Genomic DNA, 15,453 nt, shown 5'->3' on the forward strand with positions numbered 1-15,453 from the left:
CTTTTATAGGCGCACACTTCAAGGTTCCATGCCTATTCCTAGGAGCCAATTTCCAAATTAAGGATCCAAACACAAGCCCTGGTTTCAAGTTCTGCTTTCTGTTGGGAATTCAGGAGTGGCAGTTTGGAGACACTAGACATACAGTCTTAGTCACATAACAATCCTGAGCAAACTTTCCCAATATCAATGTTCCATAGCAAATGTCTCTTATTATTAATGTTTTCTTTTCTCTAGGAAGAAGACTCTGCTGTTGCCTGCTTGCCTCAGTTTCCTTGGACTTTGTGATTGCTACAACAGGATAGACAGGAAATAGAAGAACATAGGGAAAAGGATCAAATACCACCGGGCTAAGACCTGGAAACAGTTCCTATTTTGGGTGCTGGAGGCTGATTAGGGAATACCTGGTTGTGTGTGTGGGAGGGTGGTAGGTTCTCTGAAGTTACATACTAACAAATCATTTTAAAATGTATGTTGCATATGCATTGCTATGCATTTGAAAAATTTGTACTTTGCATATCAAAATTACAATTTTGTTCTATTTTTGCTTTTGCTAAAAATTCTTTAAATAGGTTGGCATATTAGAATATTAATAAAAATAAAAGTAAGATAAAAGGACAGCCAGTGGGATGCTTGGGAGATCTGTTTCTGGAACCCCTTCCACTTTAGAAAATAATCTTTATGTAAACTGTCACGAGGTTTACATGTGATGGGGTACCTCCTCTCCTCTGCTTTAAATCACCTCTGACTTTCTTATAAAACCTAAAGCAGTATGTATGCTGATAGCTGTTGTTCTCTATTATTTAGGGAATAATTACAAGGAAAAATTTCTGCAGATTCTCAGTATAGACATGATGTTTTTTCCATGGTTGGCTGAATCCACAAATGTGCAACTCAGGCATATAGAGGATCGATTGTGTAGCAAAAGTCACGAAGATGGTCTGTAAAAAATGGAAGTCTGGGTAATGCTAATAGATAAATGTACATTTTTATGACCATAATGGTTTGGGGAAAATGGTGGAACAGTGTGGTAAATTATATCTAGAAATGTCATTAACACATGTGTTAGGCATTCTCTTACCTAGAAACAGAGACATAACTAACAACAATTATATATTTAATTATGTCATTTTAACTTTGATACTGATAGGCAAAATAAATATATTTTCTTTGTATTAAACAACTAACAGAAATTATATAAATTATCATAATGTTGATTATTCAGAGACACTGGAACAATGTACATTGTAAGGTTTCTCATCTGTATTCTGTATTCAAGGGCACACTTTACATGAGATGGAATCTATACATAGTGCATTGCAATGCCTTTACCCCTTGACTGGAGACAAACGGATTTTCTGACACTTCTGTGAAAAATTATCCATAAACTATTGTGTTTTGGCAAATTTCTAAGATAATCAGTTGTTAACATTATAAACAACCATTAGTAATAAAAATGGGTAAGAGTTATATTGTAAATGTGACACAAATGACCTTTTCTTTACAGGTAAAAGCTACAAGAGACCTTTAAGAAAACATGTGTGAAACTTCTAAAAGCAGATGCCAGAGATAGAAATAACAGTGGCCCACATCTCAGAGCTTCGGTGAATGCCATTCTTTTCTACACAGAAGCTGCAGACCCTTACAGTGTTTCTCACAGAAGAAATGTAGCCCTCCTGATACTTCCCACAAAAGATATATTAAACAGCTAGACATGATGGATGCTTGGCCACCAGTGACTAGGTCTGAAGAGTCCCAGGGCAGACAACTGTGAAGACAGGACTGACCTAAAGACAGGCTTATATATGCTTCAGGATCTTATTTTCTTTTGCTTATTTTCCTTCTACAGATTTTACCTTGACCTCAACTATTATCTCAAGATTCATCTGTTCTTTTGAATGTGAACTTCATAATCATAGAAGTGAAGGTTCAGGCATTGGGGAAGCATAAAGTTGTGTCTTCTGAACACCATCAAGACAAGAACTTGCAGTTTCTCCCTAGGCTAAGATGCAAGTAATTCATGTATGCACACTACTAGAGTGTGCTATGAAACTACTCTCTCAGGGAATCTTTTAAGCTGTAAATAATATATTGCCAGTGGGGCAATAGCCTCCAGTGGGGCATTGGTTCTTTGTGGAGACAGGTGAAGAAAATCTTACTCTTTGTATGTGTAAAGATGTGCATAGATAAAAATGCATTCAGGTATACATGGTATTTACTGATAATAGAGTATCTATAGAAATAAAGTTTATGGGAAGGTCTGTGATGTGGCTCAGCAGCACGTAACTGGAAACTTCAAGACCCTGGGTTTGATGCCTAGCACTGTATGCACACAACCAATTTTATGTTAGCAGGGGTAGAAGTAGGAGATGGGGAGAAGGGAGAAGGAAGGGAGAGCAGTTAAATGTCCTCAGGAACACCACCTACCTCTCTTTGAAACAGGATCTCACTGGAGTTCACTAATTAGGCTAGATTGGCATTGAAGTTGCAAATAGGTCACTCTGCCTGACATTTTTACATGGGTTCTGGGATAGAACGCATTCCCTCATGCTTGCAATGCAAGCACTTCAGCAACTGAGCCATCTCTATAGTCCTTCAGAAAAAAAAAATATTTCTTAAGGAATTGAAATACAGTTTCATGGAAGAGATGACTCAGGGAGGGAATGCTGCAAGAGGATGGGAGAGAAAGAAAAGGGTGCGGAGAAACACTGTTGCAAGTCTGCCTTTCCAATAGATGTGCTGATCTACCTGGTCTGCAGTGATTGCTAAACTGTCTTAAAGTGTTCAAAAAGGATTTAGCAGATGATAATTGATAGATAATCAAGTGCATAGGAGAACTATTTTTCTGGGAATGAACACTTCTTCTCAGAAAGTACTAAACTCTTTACACTGAGAACAATTTCTCTTCCAGAATTGTATTTTGCCCTCAGAATTCCATCCTAGGAATAACTTATGGAAAGCCACATCAGCTGCAGCCCAAAGCATGGAAGGTGACATTCCCAGTACTCAGTGCTGTGCCTACAGATTTCCTACAAACAGGGTGAATCTTACTTTTTTTTTCTTTCATGACTAAGACATATAAAAAAGACAAGAATGAAGTGATGCCAACATTATTTTAAGCTCTCATACCCAAAACAGATTGCCAACTTAATTCCAGACACCGCTGCTTTCAGATTCCCCGAAAGTTGGTACAATTGCTAGAAATGATGAAAGTTGCCACATGTCACTATTATTATCCCAGCCCTCCTAAGACAGTAGTCCTGGGCAAAGATCCAGCAAGGCATAGATCAACTGCCTTTGGCAAGCACCACTCCTGGGCTGGAAATGTTCAAAGAGAACTGCAAAATAAATCTGCGCTAGTTCAAGAGGATTTCACTACCTGTGCATTCTCAAGTGCAGGTCCCTGCTTGAGGCCTCCCCACACTGCCACTGATCGAAACAGGCGCCAGAAGACTGGAGACGATAGAAGGCACACACTACCCACAATCCAGAGGTCTTTTCTTTGAAGTGTGGAGTCCATTCTCTGGGAGCAGTTATGAAGTCTCTGGCTTTGTAGGCACCTTCCCTGCCCTGGTCTAACACAGCCACGTTCGAAGCTCCCAGTGCTCCCTGCTCTGCTCTGAGGAGTGGGCGTTGTGAACCGCAATGGGATTCTTTGTGCAGTCCTACGCTGGGTGTCTCCGGTTACATGATCAACTAATACTCTGCTTCTTTAAAAGGAAACACATGATGGCTTTTTGTGACAGATCAGAGACAGGTGCAAGGACTGAGGGAAGTTGCCGGTCATAATTTACACTGACACACATGTGTTTGTCCCTTGGTCAAGGACTAATAGATGCATTGTAACTGGCATCAGTTGCTTCTCCTGAGCCAATTGTGGGGCAAAGAGCAAAAGACAGGGGAGGGTGAAAGAATGTACCTTCAAAATGAAAAACCTCCATTTTTAACTATGCTATTTTGAGATCTAAGAATGGTCATTATGAGCATAGCTGATGGTACAATTTCATAGCAGCTGTCAGGAAATGCCACCGGCTATTAAAACAGCCAGCTCAATCAGAATGGGGACACCCATGCTTTACCCAACCAACCCTCTCCAATCTTCTGTCTATTCAGCTAAGAAATATTTTTGTTTAGTTCAGTCTTTGATTATCTATGAGATGTATTTAAACATCCCAGGAACCACAAGAGCCTGACTCTATTTGAACCATCTTAATCTTCTTATCTCCAAATGGGACTAAAGAAGAACTGAACCTCTTTTTGTTGCTAGTGGTGTATTATATTTTGAAGTTTTTTTTCCCTTCTTTTTTTTTGTCTTTTGTTTTTTGAGACATGGTCCCATGCATCCCAGGCTGGCCTCAGACTTCCTGTGTAGTGCAGATCTTCAACTTCTGATCCACCTGCCTCTACCTCCTAATAGCTAGGGTTACAAACACAGAATAGATCATCATGCCCAGTTTATGTGCTGTTGCTGTTAAAGCTCAGGCTTCATGTGTGCCAAGCAAGCATCCCACTAACTGAAGTACATTCCCAAGTATATTCCCAGCCCAAAACCTTCTTACTAAAGACTTTTCTGCACAAATCACAACTGGCATAGATTCAGAAGTAATCCACCTCTAATAAGCCCTGGAGGAGTGGCTTGCAAAGACTTATTTTTGTAAATAGACCATCCAAACTCTACTGCCCCTTTGGTTTTGTGTGGGACCAAGCCTTCAGGGTAAATGACAGGAAATTAGGGTCCCACAGGAAGATGGATAAAAACCAAAATAGGTGAGCATAAATTGTCTTGAGTATAAAATGTAGAAATATGGGTTGTGGGTATAGCATATCCTTGAAAATTTGGTTTGGGTCCCCAGAACCAAAAGTATGAATATAATCATTTAATTAAAACTCTACATTTGATTATGTCAAAGTAGCTGCAATTGCAGTTGTGAGAACTATTTCTCATTTACAAGGTCATGGTATATACATGCTGGCTACTAGGCTCATCACTCAGATCAATTACTTCTTAAGTTCTACTTGATTTCAATAATATACTTTGAACATGTTTAGATCTAGTATGTGGTGGTACATGGTTATCACCATTTATTTAATTTCCACGTGTACAGGATCTTTTGATCATGTTGTAGGTGTCCTCATGGGAGGGCTGGGGCAAGGACATGGCCTAGGAGTGAATGAAAAATCTAAGCTTTGCACTGAGTATTTAAGAGAGGATGGGGGAGTCCTTGACTTATGCAAAATCTTGTAGGTAAGACAGTTGCTGTTGGGAAGTCCAGCTGGAGATGACCTAGAAGTGATGGATATAGGGTATTGATGGTGGCACAGATTTCCTGTCTTCTAGAGGTTGAGACTGAGCTAAAGAATTTGTCTTAAGAGCTCATACATGTGATATAAAGGAAGAAGAGAAAAAATGCCTAGGAGAAGGGAAGTGGAGCTGTGGCCTTATTCTTAGGGCAGATGACTATCACTTCTGATCTATTGCCAGCTTCTCACTTGGGGAGAGGTCTCATCCTTCAGAGTCTTTAGTTTTGAGATATAAAATGGAAAAGAAAGAGCAAATGGAAGCAAACCGGTGGATTCCTGCTTTAAGTCCTAACCCTTTTAAAATTTAACAGTACTGTAACAGAAGAGCAAGGGGCATTAGAGGATCAAATGGAAAATGAAGACAAATTAAAGAAGCCAAGTTAAAATCATAAAATAAATTAAATGTTTTGAGTCCAAAGAAGTAGACTATGCAGTATTTAATAATTCATGCAGAAACTGGAGGAAGAAAAAGATAGCTTAAAATAAATGCAGTAAAAGAAAAATAAATGAAACAGAAAATCCTGGTTAAGAGCAGGAAAGGTAAAAAAAACAAACCTGAGTTTCACTGAACTATTTTAACAAATACAGGTTGTTAAATTTATATACAGTTTTTCTGCTCTTGAAACTGAAAGCAGATAAAGTTGCTTTTGGAAAGAGTTCTCCAAGCTCCCAGAACAAAGCTGTATCCCTAGAGAGTCTGAAATCCAGTGAAAACTGCCGTTCAGTGCAGCCAGCAAATGTTTCTGCCATTAGCAGCCCTAATCTTCTCAGAGAACGGGAGGGGAAAGAAAAGAGGGTGAGAAAGTTGACAGGCCTTTTAAATAGACCAGTGAGAGAGAGAGAGGAGGGGGGCACAGAAAAGATCTTCTGCAGCCCTATAGAAGATGGAGACAGCCATGGTAGTCCAGCTGTGTCCACACACCCAAACTGCTGAGGTGGCTTCTCTACCTGCAGCTGCTGTGCCTACTGGCTGTGCTGCACCCACAGGGTGGGCTTTGGCTCCCTGAGCCTCTGACAGCTATACCTGTCCATTCTATGCGTGGCCAGAGAAGGAACTCATGGTGACAGCTTTGAGCCCTTCTCCATTTATAAATAAAAAACTGAACAGGACATATGGCACTCCTTGTCACTGGTGTCTACCTTCGATGGACTCAACTGTAGCATGAAGCCAAAAGGGACCTGCTACAAAATGTTTGCTAACTTCTTTTACAGTCTCTGTAGACTCACTTCCCCCCCCCCCCAACACCAAAATATGTAACTTTCAAATTAGGTTTTGAACTTTCTAAAACAGTTGGTAATCATAAAGACAATTCTTCCGAAGAAAGCTTAGAGTCTAACTCATTATTACGTCATAATTTTGAGGCTGTTAGTTTATCATTTTTATCTCATAAGCTTAGCACCGTGACACAGAGCTGTTATCTTAGATTCAAGAGAATCAGAAATTCAAGGCATCCATCCTAAGTACACATGAAGTTGAAGGCCTGTCTGAGCTACACAAAACCCTGTCTCAAAAGAAAATTATACCACAAATTTATGAGAACAAGTGGATTTGACAAATAATTAAATATATATATATATATATATATATATATATATATATATATATATATATAATATAAACTGTTGATTTCTGTCTAGCAAAGTGACAAAGGATGAGTAGTTTTCTGTTTTCTAGAGAAATTCATGAGGAGAAAATAAACTGTTTGTTTGTTTTTGCTTTTAGTGGTCCCTATGAGGGTGTCCTTAATTTCTTCTTCTGTCTCCAAGAAGCTGGATGCTTGTATACACTTTGATAGCTCCCTCTATCTGTGGCAGGCAAATGGCTTGGACTCAGGAGTCTAAGACTGTGAGTTATACCATATTAGTATTTCTCCCACCCCGAATCTATACAATATGCATTGTCAAATAACCTTACAATGTCATGTGCAAAAGGAAATGGTTTAAGATAAAAAAGTACTAAACCATCTTTTTTAAAATTTTTATTAAGTGTCTGGGGTAGAGAGTTTGTCTACTGGAGTACTGTACCTATAGAAGCCAGAGGTGTCTGGTCCCCTGGAACTGTAGTCACAGCACACATTATGAGTGACTCTCTCCTGGGGGCTGAGAATCAAATTCAAGTCTTTTCATAGTCAATGTATGCACTTAGCCACCAGACATCTCTCTAACCCCTATAATTCTTACTTAGTTTTCAATTTTTTCTTTAAACCTGTTGTAAATTAATCTTTTAAATTTTTTCTACTTATTATGTGTGTGAGAGAGATGGAATATGGCACATATGCCAACTCTGTGGACTCAGTTCTTCCTCTCACATTTATGTGGTTTTCTGGATTCTAACATCTGCTTTCCCTACCACTGCTGACATTAACACTTCCACCACTTCCCCATACATATACCTGAAACCATGTTTTAGACATATTCAGCCTACTTTCATAGCCCCTTGTTATCTCATTGATCAGATTAGGCAACTCCATGCTTGAATTTGGTGCACCTCAGAGCACTTGGTCATAGGACTTTACCATCATGACATCAGCAAAGAATGCTGTCCCTTCTCTAGTCTCTGCTGTCTACCTCTAGCTGGTCTCAGTAGCTCTATCTTTCACAGAGCTCAGGATTTTTAGGAAATTAGAACCTGCACAGTTGTGCCCCAGTTGGTGCTTCTCTGAGTTTTCAGCCCCAAAAATGTATTTTAAATTATTCTTCTATAAAGCCTTTTCTATAACATATTCCATAAATATGTATGTATGTATGTATTCATGTATGTTTGGTTGAGAGGGGTGATGATATGGAATCCAGGGTCTCCGGCATGTTTTGCACAGCCTCTACCACTAAGCTGCACTCCCAGGCCCCAGGAACTCATTTCAAAACTCTTCAGTACTGCAGGTACCATGCATGTTCAAAGGTTTCTGAACTATCGATCCAAATCAAGTGTAGAGTTTACTCACAATCCTCAGAGAAGTGGAATGGAAATCTGTCTGTTTGCTAGCTTCCTTGGTTCTACACACAAGTGACAACAGTCAACCACCCATGAGATAAGGTAGAGATAAGGTAGATCATGATTACCTCATTGTCTCCAGACTGCAGATTCAGATCACTTGAATTCTCCTCCAAAAAGCATTTCACCTTCTCCACCTCTTCCATGCACTGAAAAAAGGCCACCTTCTCCAGCAGGTTGCTGCTGTGGCACGAGCTAATTTCCTCCAGCCTCTTTACCTTCAGCATACTGGTGGTGAGCCTGATCAGACTACTGTCCGGAGTGGGGCTTTCATCTCCCTCTGTCTCAGATTTGTAAATCAGGACACAATCGTCACTTTTCAGCATGCCCTTCTCTTGACTATAAAGAAAAAGAAAAAAAGAAAGAAAGAAAGAAATCCACCTCAGGTCACTTATTCTTCATCAACTTCTCAAATCAGGAGCAATCTAGATATTCACACTGAGACTTTTTCCACTACTAGAACTTTTAAAGGGAATAAAACAATTAAAAAACCCACATTTTCCCAGAAAATCAAATAGTAAGAAATACCATACCAGGTTGTCATGTCCATCCTTCACTGCATTAAACAAGACATACACTGAAAGTATGAAATCCAGCCCAGTGTTGCTTATGCAGCATATTGCAAACTAATTATTTAAATAAACCACAGGCCTTTTTTATACACAAGAATGGCTGGGAAAATTCTTTTGTAAAAGGAAATTTATCTTAATCTATATTAAGAAGTAATAGATGAAGATAGAGGTAGTTCCATCTGGTATATCCCCTCTTCCTAGAACCCAAGAAAGACTGATTCACCATGAAGAAGAGATAGTGGGCCTCACACCTGTCCTGAAGAGAGATAACCATATATAGCTGCCATCTGAAAGATTTAATTTGCACCCGTGATGTTTGTGCACTACTTTGATCTTCCAGAGACTTCTTACTTCCTTTTTCTTACGAAGTCCAAACTTCAGTCCCTTCAGGCTCTCAATAAAAGACCACTATGCTGCCCCACTTTGAGTTTCATACTTACATGCTGCAAGCATGTGTTTTTGTTTTTATTTTATTCATTATCAGGTTATTTTTTCTTCACAGACTAAAATTTAACCAAGCTGCAGGAGATAAGGGGCAAATTGAAAACTCTAACACCATGTCAAGTGGCCAGTTAAAACACAGTATAAGAATTGGGGTCTTTGACTGTAATTGCACGACTTTCTGCTCACAGTCCTGCAGGAAAGTAAGGCTTGTCTCAAAAGAGGGAATTCTCCCTCTTCCTTTGGAAATTGTTCCTCCTTCTTAGGCAGTATCTTCACTACAATAATTTTCTGCCTGCATCCCCCTCTTTAAGTTACTCAGTGCTAGGGATTAAACCCAATAACCAACACAAATTAGGCAAACACATCTACCTCTGAGCCACACCCAACTCCTCTTGCCTACATCTTAAGACATTTGGTATTGCTTTTTCAAAAGAAATTTGTTTCAGGGGAAAAATATAGCCAAACACTTTTCATTGCATCTTTACTAACAGCTGCACCCTGAGCTCAGTTTCCCATGCTTTCTCTGAGATAGTCTCCTTACAAATTAAGTAATGCACATGCTGCAAAGTAATACTTAATTCTAGACACATAAATGCATCTATGTATTTATGTATTGCCTGGCTATAAAAGGAGACAAAGATTAAGGCAAGATTTGAATTTGTGCTTTCCAGTGGCTAGCCCCTGAGGCCCCCTGCTGGAAATTCTCTGAAGTTTACTTCATTTTCTCTAATAATAATCATTTCTAATACTGCCAATGAAACTTCATTTTTACAATTTATAGAGTAAAATAACCTACTAGAGTTATTAAGTATTTTAAATTTAATACTCTATGAATCTGCATATATTGTCTAGAGAACTTACATTTTAAAATGCAAATAACATCAACCAGAATTCTACAGATTCATTATAGACCATTATTAGTATTTTTTAACATTCTCTGGGGGGAAGTTTCTTAAAATAAAAAGACAGATACATGTCTGTTTAATGGTGAACTGTGACTAAGATATAATGTCAAATTACAGGCAATGCAAAATTTGACATATTAGAATGGAAGTTTAGGTTTAACACACAATCATTCAATACAGAAATATCAAGCATTGAGCTCTGCCTGAAGTTTGGAATGATCTGTTAATTAAAAAAACACAGAGAGAAAAATATGCAATTGGATCAGTTATAATAATAAACTGAAGGGATTACCATCTGTAGGAGGACATCCTGGAGTCTGAACCACTCCACAAGTAGATGATTTGTTCCAGCAGATAACAGGAATCTGCAAAATTCAAAAGGACTGTAGAACTCTCCTGTAAGAGACTTCACTCTCAGTGGGCAGAAGTCATCTGGAAAGACAAGTGTCTACCACCAGAGGAAGTGTCTTCCCTTTCAAATGCCACATTGAGCCCTTGTTTAAACTAATATGCTTCTTGATCTCATGTTGCTCAGCTGTTGCTTCCTTAGTCAGATGGGGAAGAATATTAATTTTAGATGCCAGGCCTTTCAAAGCTGATGGCTCCATTTCAAAGGTCAGGTAAGGAGAGGATGAACTGAGAACACTGGATGAAATATCACCTTTACCTTCGTCTCTCAGCCCCTTGTAATTACTAGGCTGGATTTGTGCTTGGTGGTCACATACTCCTCTCAGACATGATTGCAGCTGCCAGGACAAAAGGAATGGGAGCCCAAAGTCCCTCGAACATTTGTTTTAATAACTATGAAGTGATGTGCATAGTATGGAACCTTCTGATGCATTTACTGAGTACTGTCTAATTTACTCAGTATTAATAGTATCTGAAAGTTCTCCAACTCTCTCTAGTTCAGGGAGAAGGTCAAAGGCACACATATCCAGGTATGTACACAATAGAGGTGAACTTCTCACAGATTCATATGAGTAACATTGTGACTCTTCCCAAACTATCATAAAAACAATCACCTTCCCAGGTCTACTATTCCTAGATATATAGACTTTATATGAAACTTCTATTGCTGACAAACTAGAACTGACACTAAAAACAGCTCTCTAGTTTTTCACAACCCAGATAATTTTCACTTTCTTGCTTGGCCCTTTGCACATGCGCTTGTGTGTGTGTGTATGTGTGTGTGTGTGTGTGTTGTGTGTGTGTGTAGGTGTTGTGTGTGTGTGTTGTGTGTGTGTGTGTGTGTGTGTGTTTAGATCAATGTTTTGCAGTCAAGATAATTTTTTCCTTTTTAAGTAGTATTTGAAGGATTCTAGCAGAATCTTATTTGAAAAGCAGAACTGTTGCTATTTTTCTAGGATTCCAAAACTTAGTTATTCAGGACAAAAAGATACATTATTTCCCAAAGCATTCTCAAAAGGCTGAATGAAATTAAGGCTACCAACTTTTATATGCATGATTAAACCATGTATGAATGCTGGCAAAGACAAATCATTCTCAGAATAAGGAAGATGTATCTGGCTATACCCTGAGTCAGACCATACAAAATGAATTCATGATCCTTATCTCTTTGTCTTTTAGCCACAGCATTAGAGATCCATGGCTAGCAGATGCACTACTATTAACAAAACCCATTGGTTAGCTTTCTTCACTCTTCCTTTTGGTTCTAGAATCCCATGCACGCTTTCATATTTCATTTGGAGCCAACAAGATTTGTGATGGATTAGGCACAGGGTATAAAGGGGAGACCATAGACTCCCTGGATGATTTCCTTCTGTATACCTGAAGGGCAAAGGTGGTGTAATATGAGATGGCTGTGGGAGACCATAGAAATAGCCTCCTGTAGTCATAGAAATGGAGATCTATGGAAAGGGGGTAGGTTGGAGATGCAGATTTGTACAGCCATCTACATATAGATATTCCCATATATAATATAAATTCAGTATTTGCTACTTAGTCACTAGAGAAAATAATTTTGATTGTATCTATGTGACTTAATGTCTGTCTTATAAACTTTGACAACAGAGACATAGTTCTGCTAAGTCACAAGGTTCAAACTTAATGGTTTGGAACATATCTGGTACAATAGTTGACCACAATGTTTAAGTATTTAGATGTTATGTGCATGCTCATACTCCTTTATCTAGCCTCAGGACTTGAAGTCCACAACATATTTTGAAATGCTTAAAGATGCTCATTATGTCTAGAAGAATTAAAAGTAAAGCTATGAGCAGTTCCAGAAACACTTCCCCAGTTTCCTTGACACTTTGTATATAACTTCTAAAAATATATATTCAGAAGGACAACAGTCTTTCACAAATCTAAGAAATCCCTAATTGTAAAACTGAATTCTCTGTGTTAAATAGAATGTCTTTATCCACTCCACTACCTTCCCCCACTCTCCCACTAAAGGTTTAAAAAGCATTACTGAGGAGTAGGCTGGAGAATATGAAGGAGTGCTGAGAGGCACCTTACACTTAGGAATTCTGTGGTTACCTGCACAAGACCTGCACAAGATCAAGCCTGCTGGAAGAGTGTTCTCCACTCCTCACCCCTCTCTAGCAATTGCTAGATTCTGGGGAAGGGAAAATCATTCTTTTTAGGAGGAAACAAAGTTGGGAGACAGTCGTGTTGGAGGAATATGAAGAAGGCACCATTTTCACTACCACAGGAAGAGACTGCAATCTAAGGAGACAGATCACCTTCTGCTGGGCATTCAGAGCAGGCCTGAAAGTGTTGATTATTTCTGTTTATACACAGCTTTCTGCATTTCTCCATAACAATAAGCTTCTACACACAAAAGAGGAACAGTAGCCATGGATATCAAAATACAGCTGAAGGGTTGCCTCATTCCAGCTGCCTGCCTAACAATTACATGTTTTACCTTCCATAAAGCACCAGACCTCATGGCCCTAAAAGCAGAAATTGATAAATTGTACTCCACCAAAATTCAGAGTCTGCTCTTCAAAAGACAGCATTAGAAAATTTAAAAGGCCAGCTTCAGTCTGGAGAATATGTTTTGACAGCAGAGATGTGATTAAAGGGCTTGTATTTAGAACATACAACAGACTGTTACAGCTCACTAATGGGATGACATCCACCCCAATTTTAAAAGTGAGCAAAGAATCAGAATAGATAAACAGACAGAATATCAGCCACCAGGGAGATGCAAACTCAAACCACAACATTTGCACCCTCTAGGAGAGTGTTAATTATAAAGAGACAGAGGAAAAACAAACATGGCTAGGATAGGAGGAATGGGGTGCTCTCATCAGACAAGGGATAGGAAGGGCAATTACAAAGATGCTTGGAAAGGGGAATGTCTGTCAGTTGAAGTTATTTCCCATAAATCTAGTACTTCTGAGTACACAGGGAAGAGAAATTAAAACACAAGAACATACAACCCTTGCACATAACTTTAAGGAGGCACAGTACCCACAATTGCCACAATTAGAAGCAACCCAAATGTCCAGTAGTTAGTTTTGTGAGGGGAGAATACAAAGTGGTATGTCCATGTAAGTGAAATACTAAGTCAGATATGAAATCCGATTCTTCCTATAACATGGATTAAAATTTGGTACTAAATTTAAAAAGCCAGAGACAAAGGTCACACACTATTGGGCCCTATATAAACAAGACCAGTCCATAGACATTGAAAGCAAGGTGGTATCAAGAATTAGTTGTAAAGAGTATCTCAGTGGATCATGCACAATGGAAATGATTACATAAGTCACCAAATGTCTTAAGAGACCATTTAATTGTATACTCAAGATGAGTAAATTTTATGATCGGCAAAGTACACTTTATTACGTTCACTATAAAAAAACCCTCAGTTTTAATATGATTCATAAAAGGTAATCTTGTTAAGAGAAGGGGGCAGTGCTACTGGGCAGTTTGGAGCTGGTTGTTCCAAGTGACCAAGGCTGGGATCCAGGGAGACATAAATTAAAGCCATAGTACTGGGTCACCTGAGGCTCAAGGAAAAAAAGGGATGGGTGGGAGAGAAAGTCTCATACTTTTCCTCTAACACAAATGCCATGTAACATGAGATTTTGTAATTAGTAAAAATAAAAAATTTGTGCTGTATGAATGGAGTTAGCTTCTACCAATTATTATCTCCTAGGAGATAGGATACTCTAAGCCAAAAGGGTAATGATGTTACAAAATGTCCAGACTTGTTTACAGTCCATTTGATATTAGACCTTTAAAATTTCCAAGTGGCAGTGAGTAAGTAGCTAAATATTTTGTAACAAAAACCAAGGAGTCTAAAACTCCCAGGCAGGCTGTGGGCATGGTTAGATGGTAAAGTTCTTGCCAGCATATATGAGGTCCTGGCTTTATCTCCAATGCCACAGGGGAAACAAAAAAAATTCATATTTTGCAGGCATGTTTAAAACATGGAAACAAAAGAGGTGATATAAAATTGTATAAAATATAAACAGAGATGTTTAAATTCAACATGTTAAAAAACTGTCTTAGTGAATTATGCTTATAGTAGTTGGGTGCTGTTCTTTTAATTATATGTCATTTTATTTATTGTTAGATGCAAATACCTATCACTGAGTTGATATGTTCTTTAAGAAATATCATATATTTCACTAGAAACAAAGTACATTGTGCAATATTGATTATAAATAAGTTGGCAAATGAGTTTCCAAAGTCATATATGACTTTTATACCATTTTGTTGGATTCCCTTGCTTCCTAACCTTTTAAAAACAAACTAGGAGGCTAAGGATGTAGTTCAGTTGGAAAGTGTTTGTCTAAGATGCATGAGGTCTTGGGTTTGGTCTCCAGAACAGTAAAAATAGATAAATTTAAAACATCTTAAGTTCAAGTTACAGAAACCTTACAAGAAAATTACAGTAAATAGCTATATATGATTTTCTTATCATAACCAAAAGTGTTTCCCACATTTGTTGTTTCTGTCTTCCTTCTAGAAGCTGCAGTTTTCATGAAAGTTCATCTCTACATGCATGAGCATGTCTCCTCAGAAGAAAGACATTTCTCACATAAGGGGGTCCAGTCAAATCCCATAGTGCATTTGTTGTGAAGTTGTTCTTTTTAATCCTCCTTTCTCTACTTAGGAAGCAATCACTCCATTCTCTGTTCCTTTTATTTTACATGAAATTGTTCTTTTTGAGAACTCCAGACAAATATAGCTTCATAAATTATCACAGTTTGAATTTCCCAATTGTGTATTTATATGGGGAAGCAAGTTAGATTTGTGGCAAGAA

The 15,453-nt window shown here is 38.4% G+C and overlaps 1 protein-coding gene across 2 annotated transcripts in view; it reads right to left on the reverse strand.

The window, feature by feature from the left end:
- Positions 1 to 10,702, reverse strand: part of MYLK4 (myosin light chain kinase family member 4) — a 77,677-nt gene extending 66,975 nt beyond the window's left edge. The window contains exons 1-2 of one of the 2 annotated variants that reach the window (XM_080918213.1): positions 10,504 to 10,702; positions 8,359 to 8,629 (exon numbers count right to left, since the gene is read on the reverse strand). In XM_080918213.1, coding sequence (XP_080774339.1) covers positions 8,359 to 8,629; positions 10,504 to 10,520 — 288 coding nt within the window. In that variant the 5' untranslated portion in view covers positions 10,521 to 10,702. Of the gene's footprint in view, positions 1 to 3,376; positions 3,636 to 8,358; positions 8,630 to 10,503 lie in introns of those variants that run through there. The other variant, XM_080918214.1, reaches the window with a different exon arrangement.
- Positions 10,703 to 15,453: the final 4,751 nt, after the last annotated feature.

Source organism: Micromys minutus (genome assembly GCF_963924665.1).
Source record: "Micromys minutus genome assembly, chromosome: 6".
Lineage (NCBI taxonomy): Eukaryota > Metazoa > Chordata > Mammalia > Rodentia > Muridae > Micromys > Micromys minutus.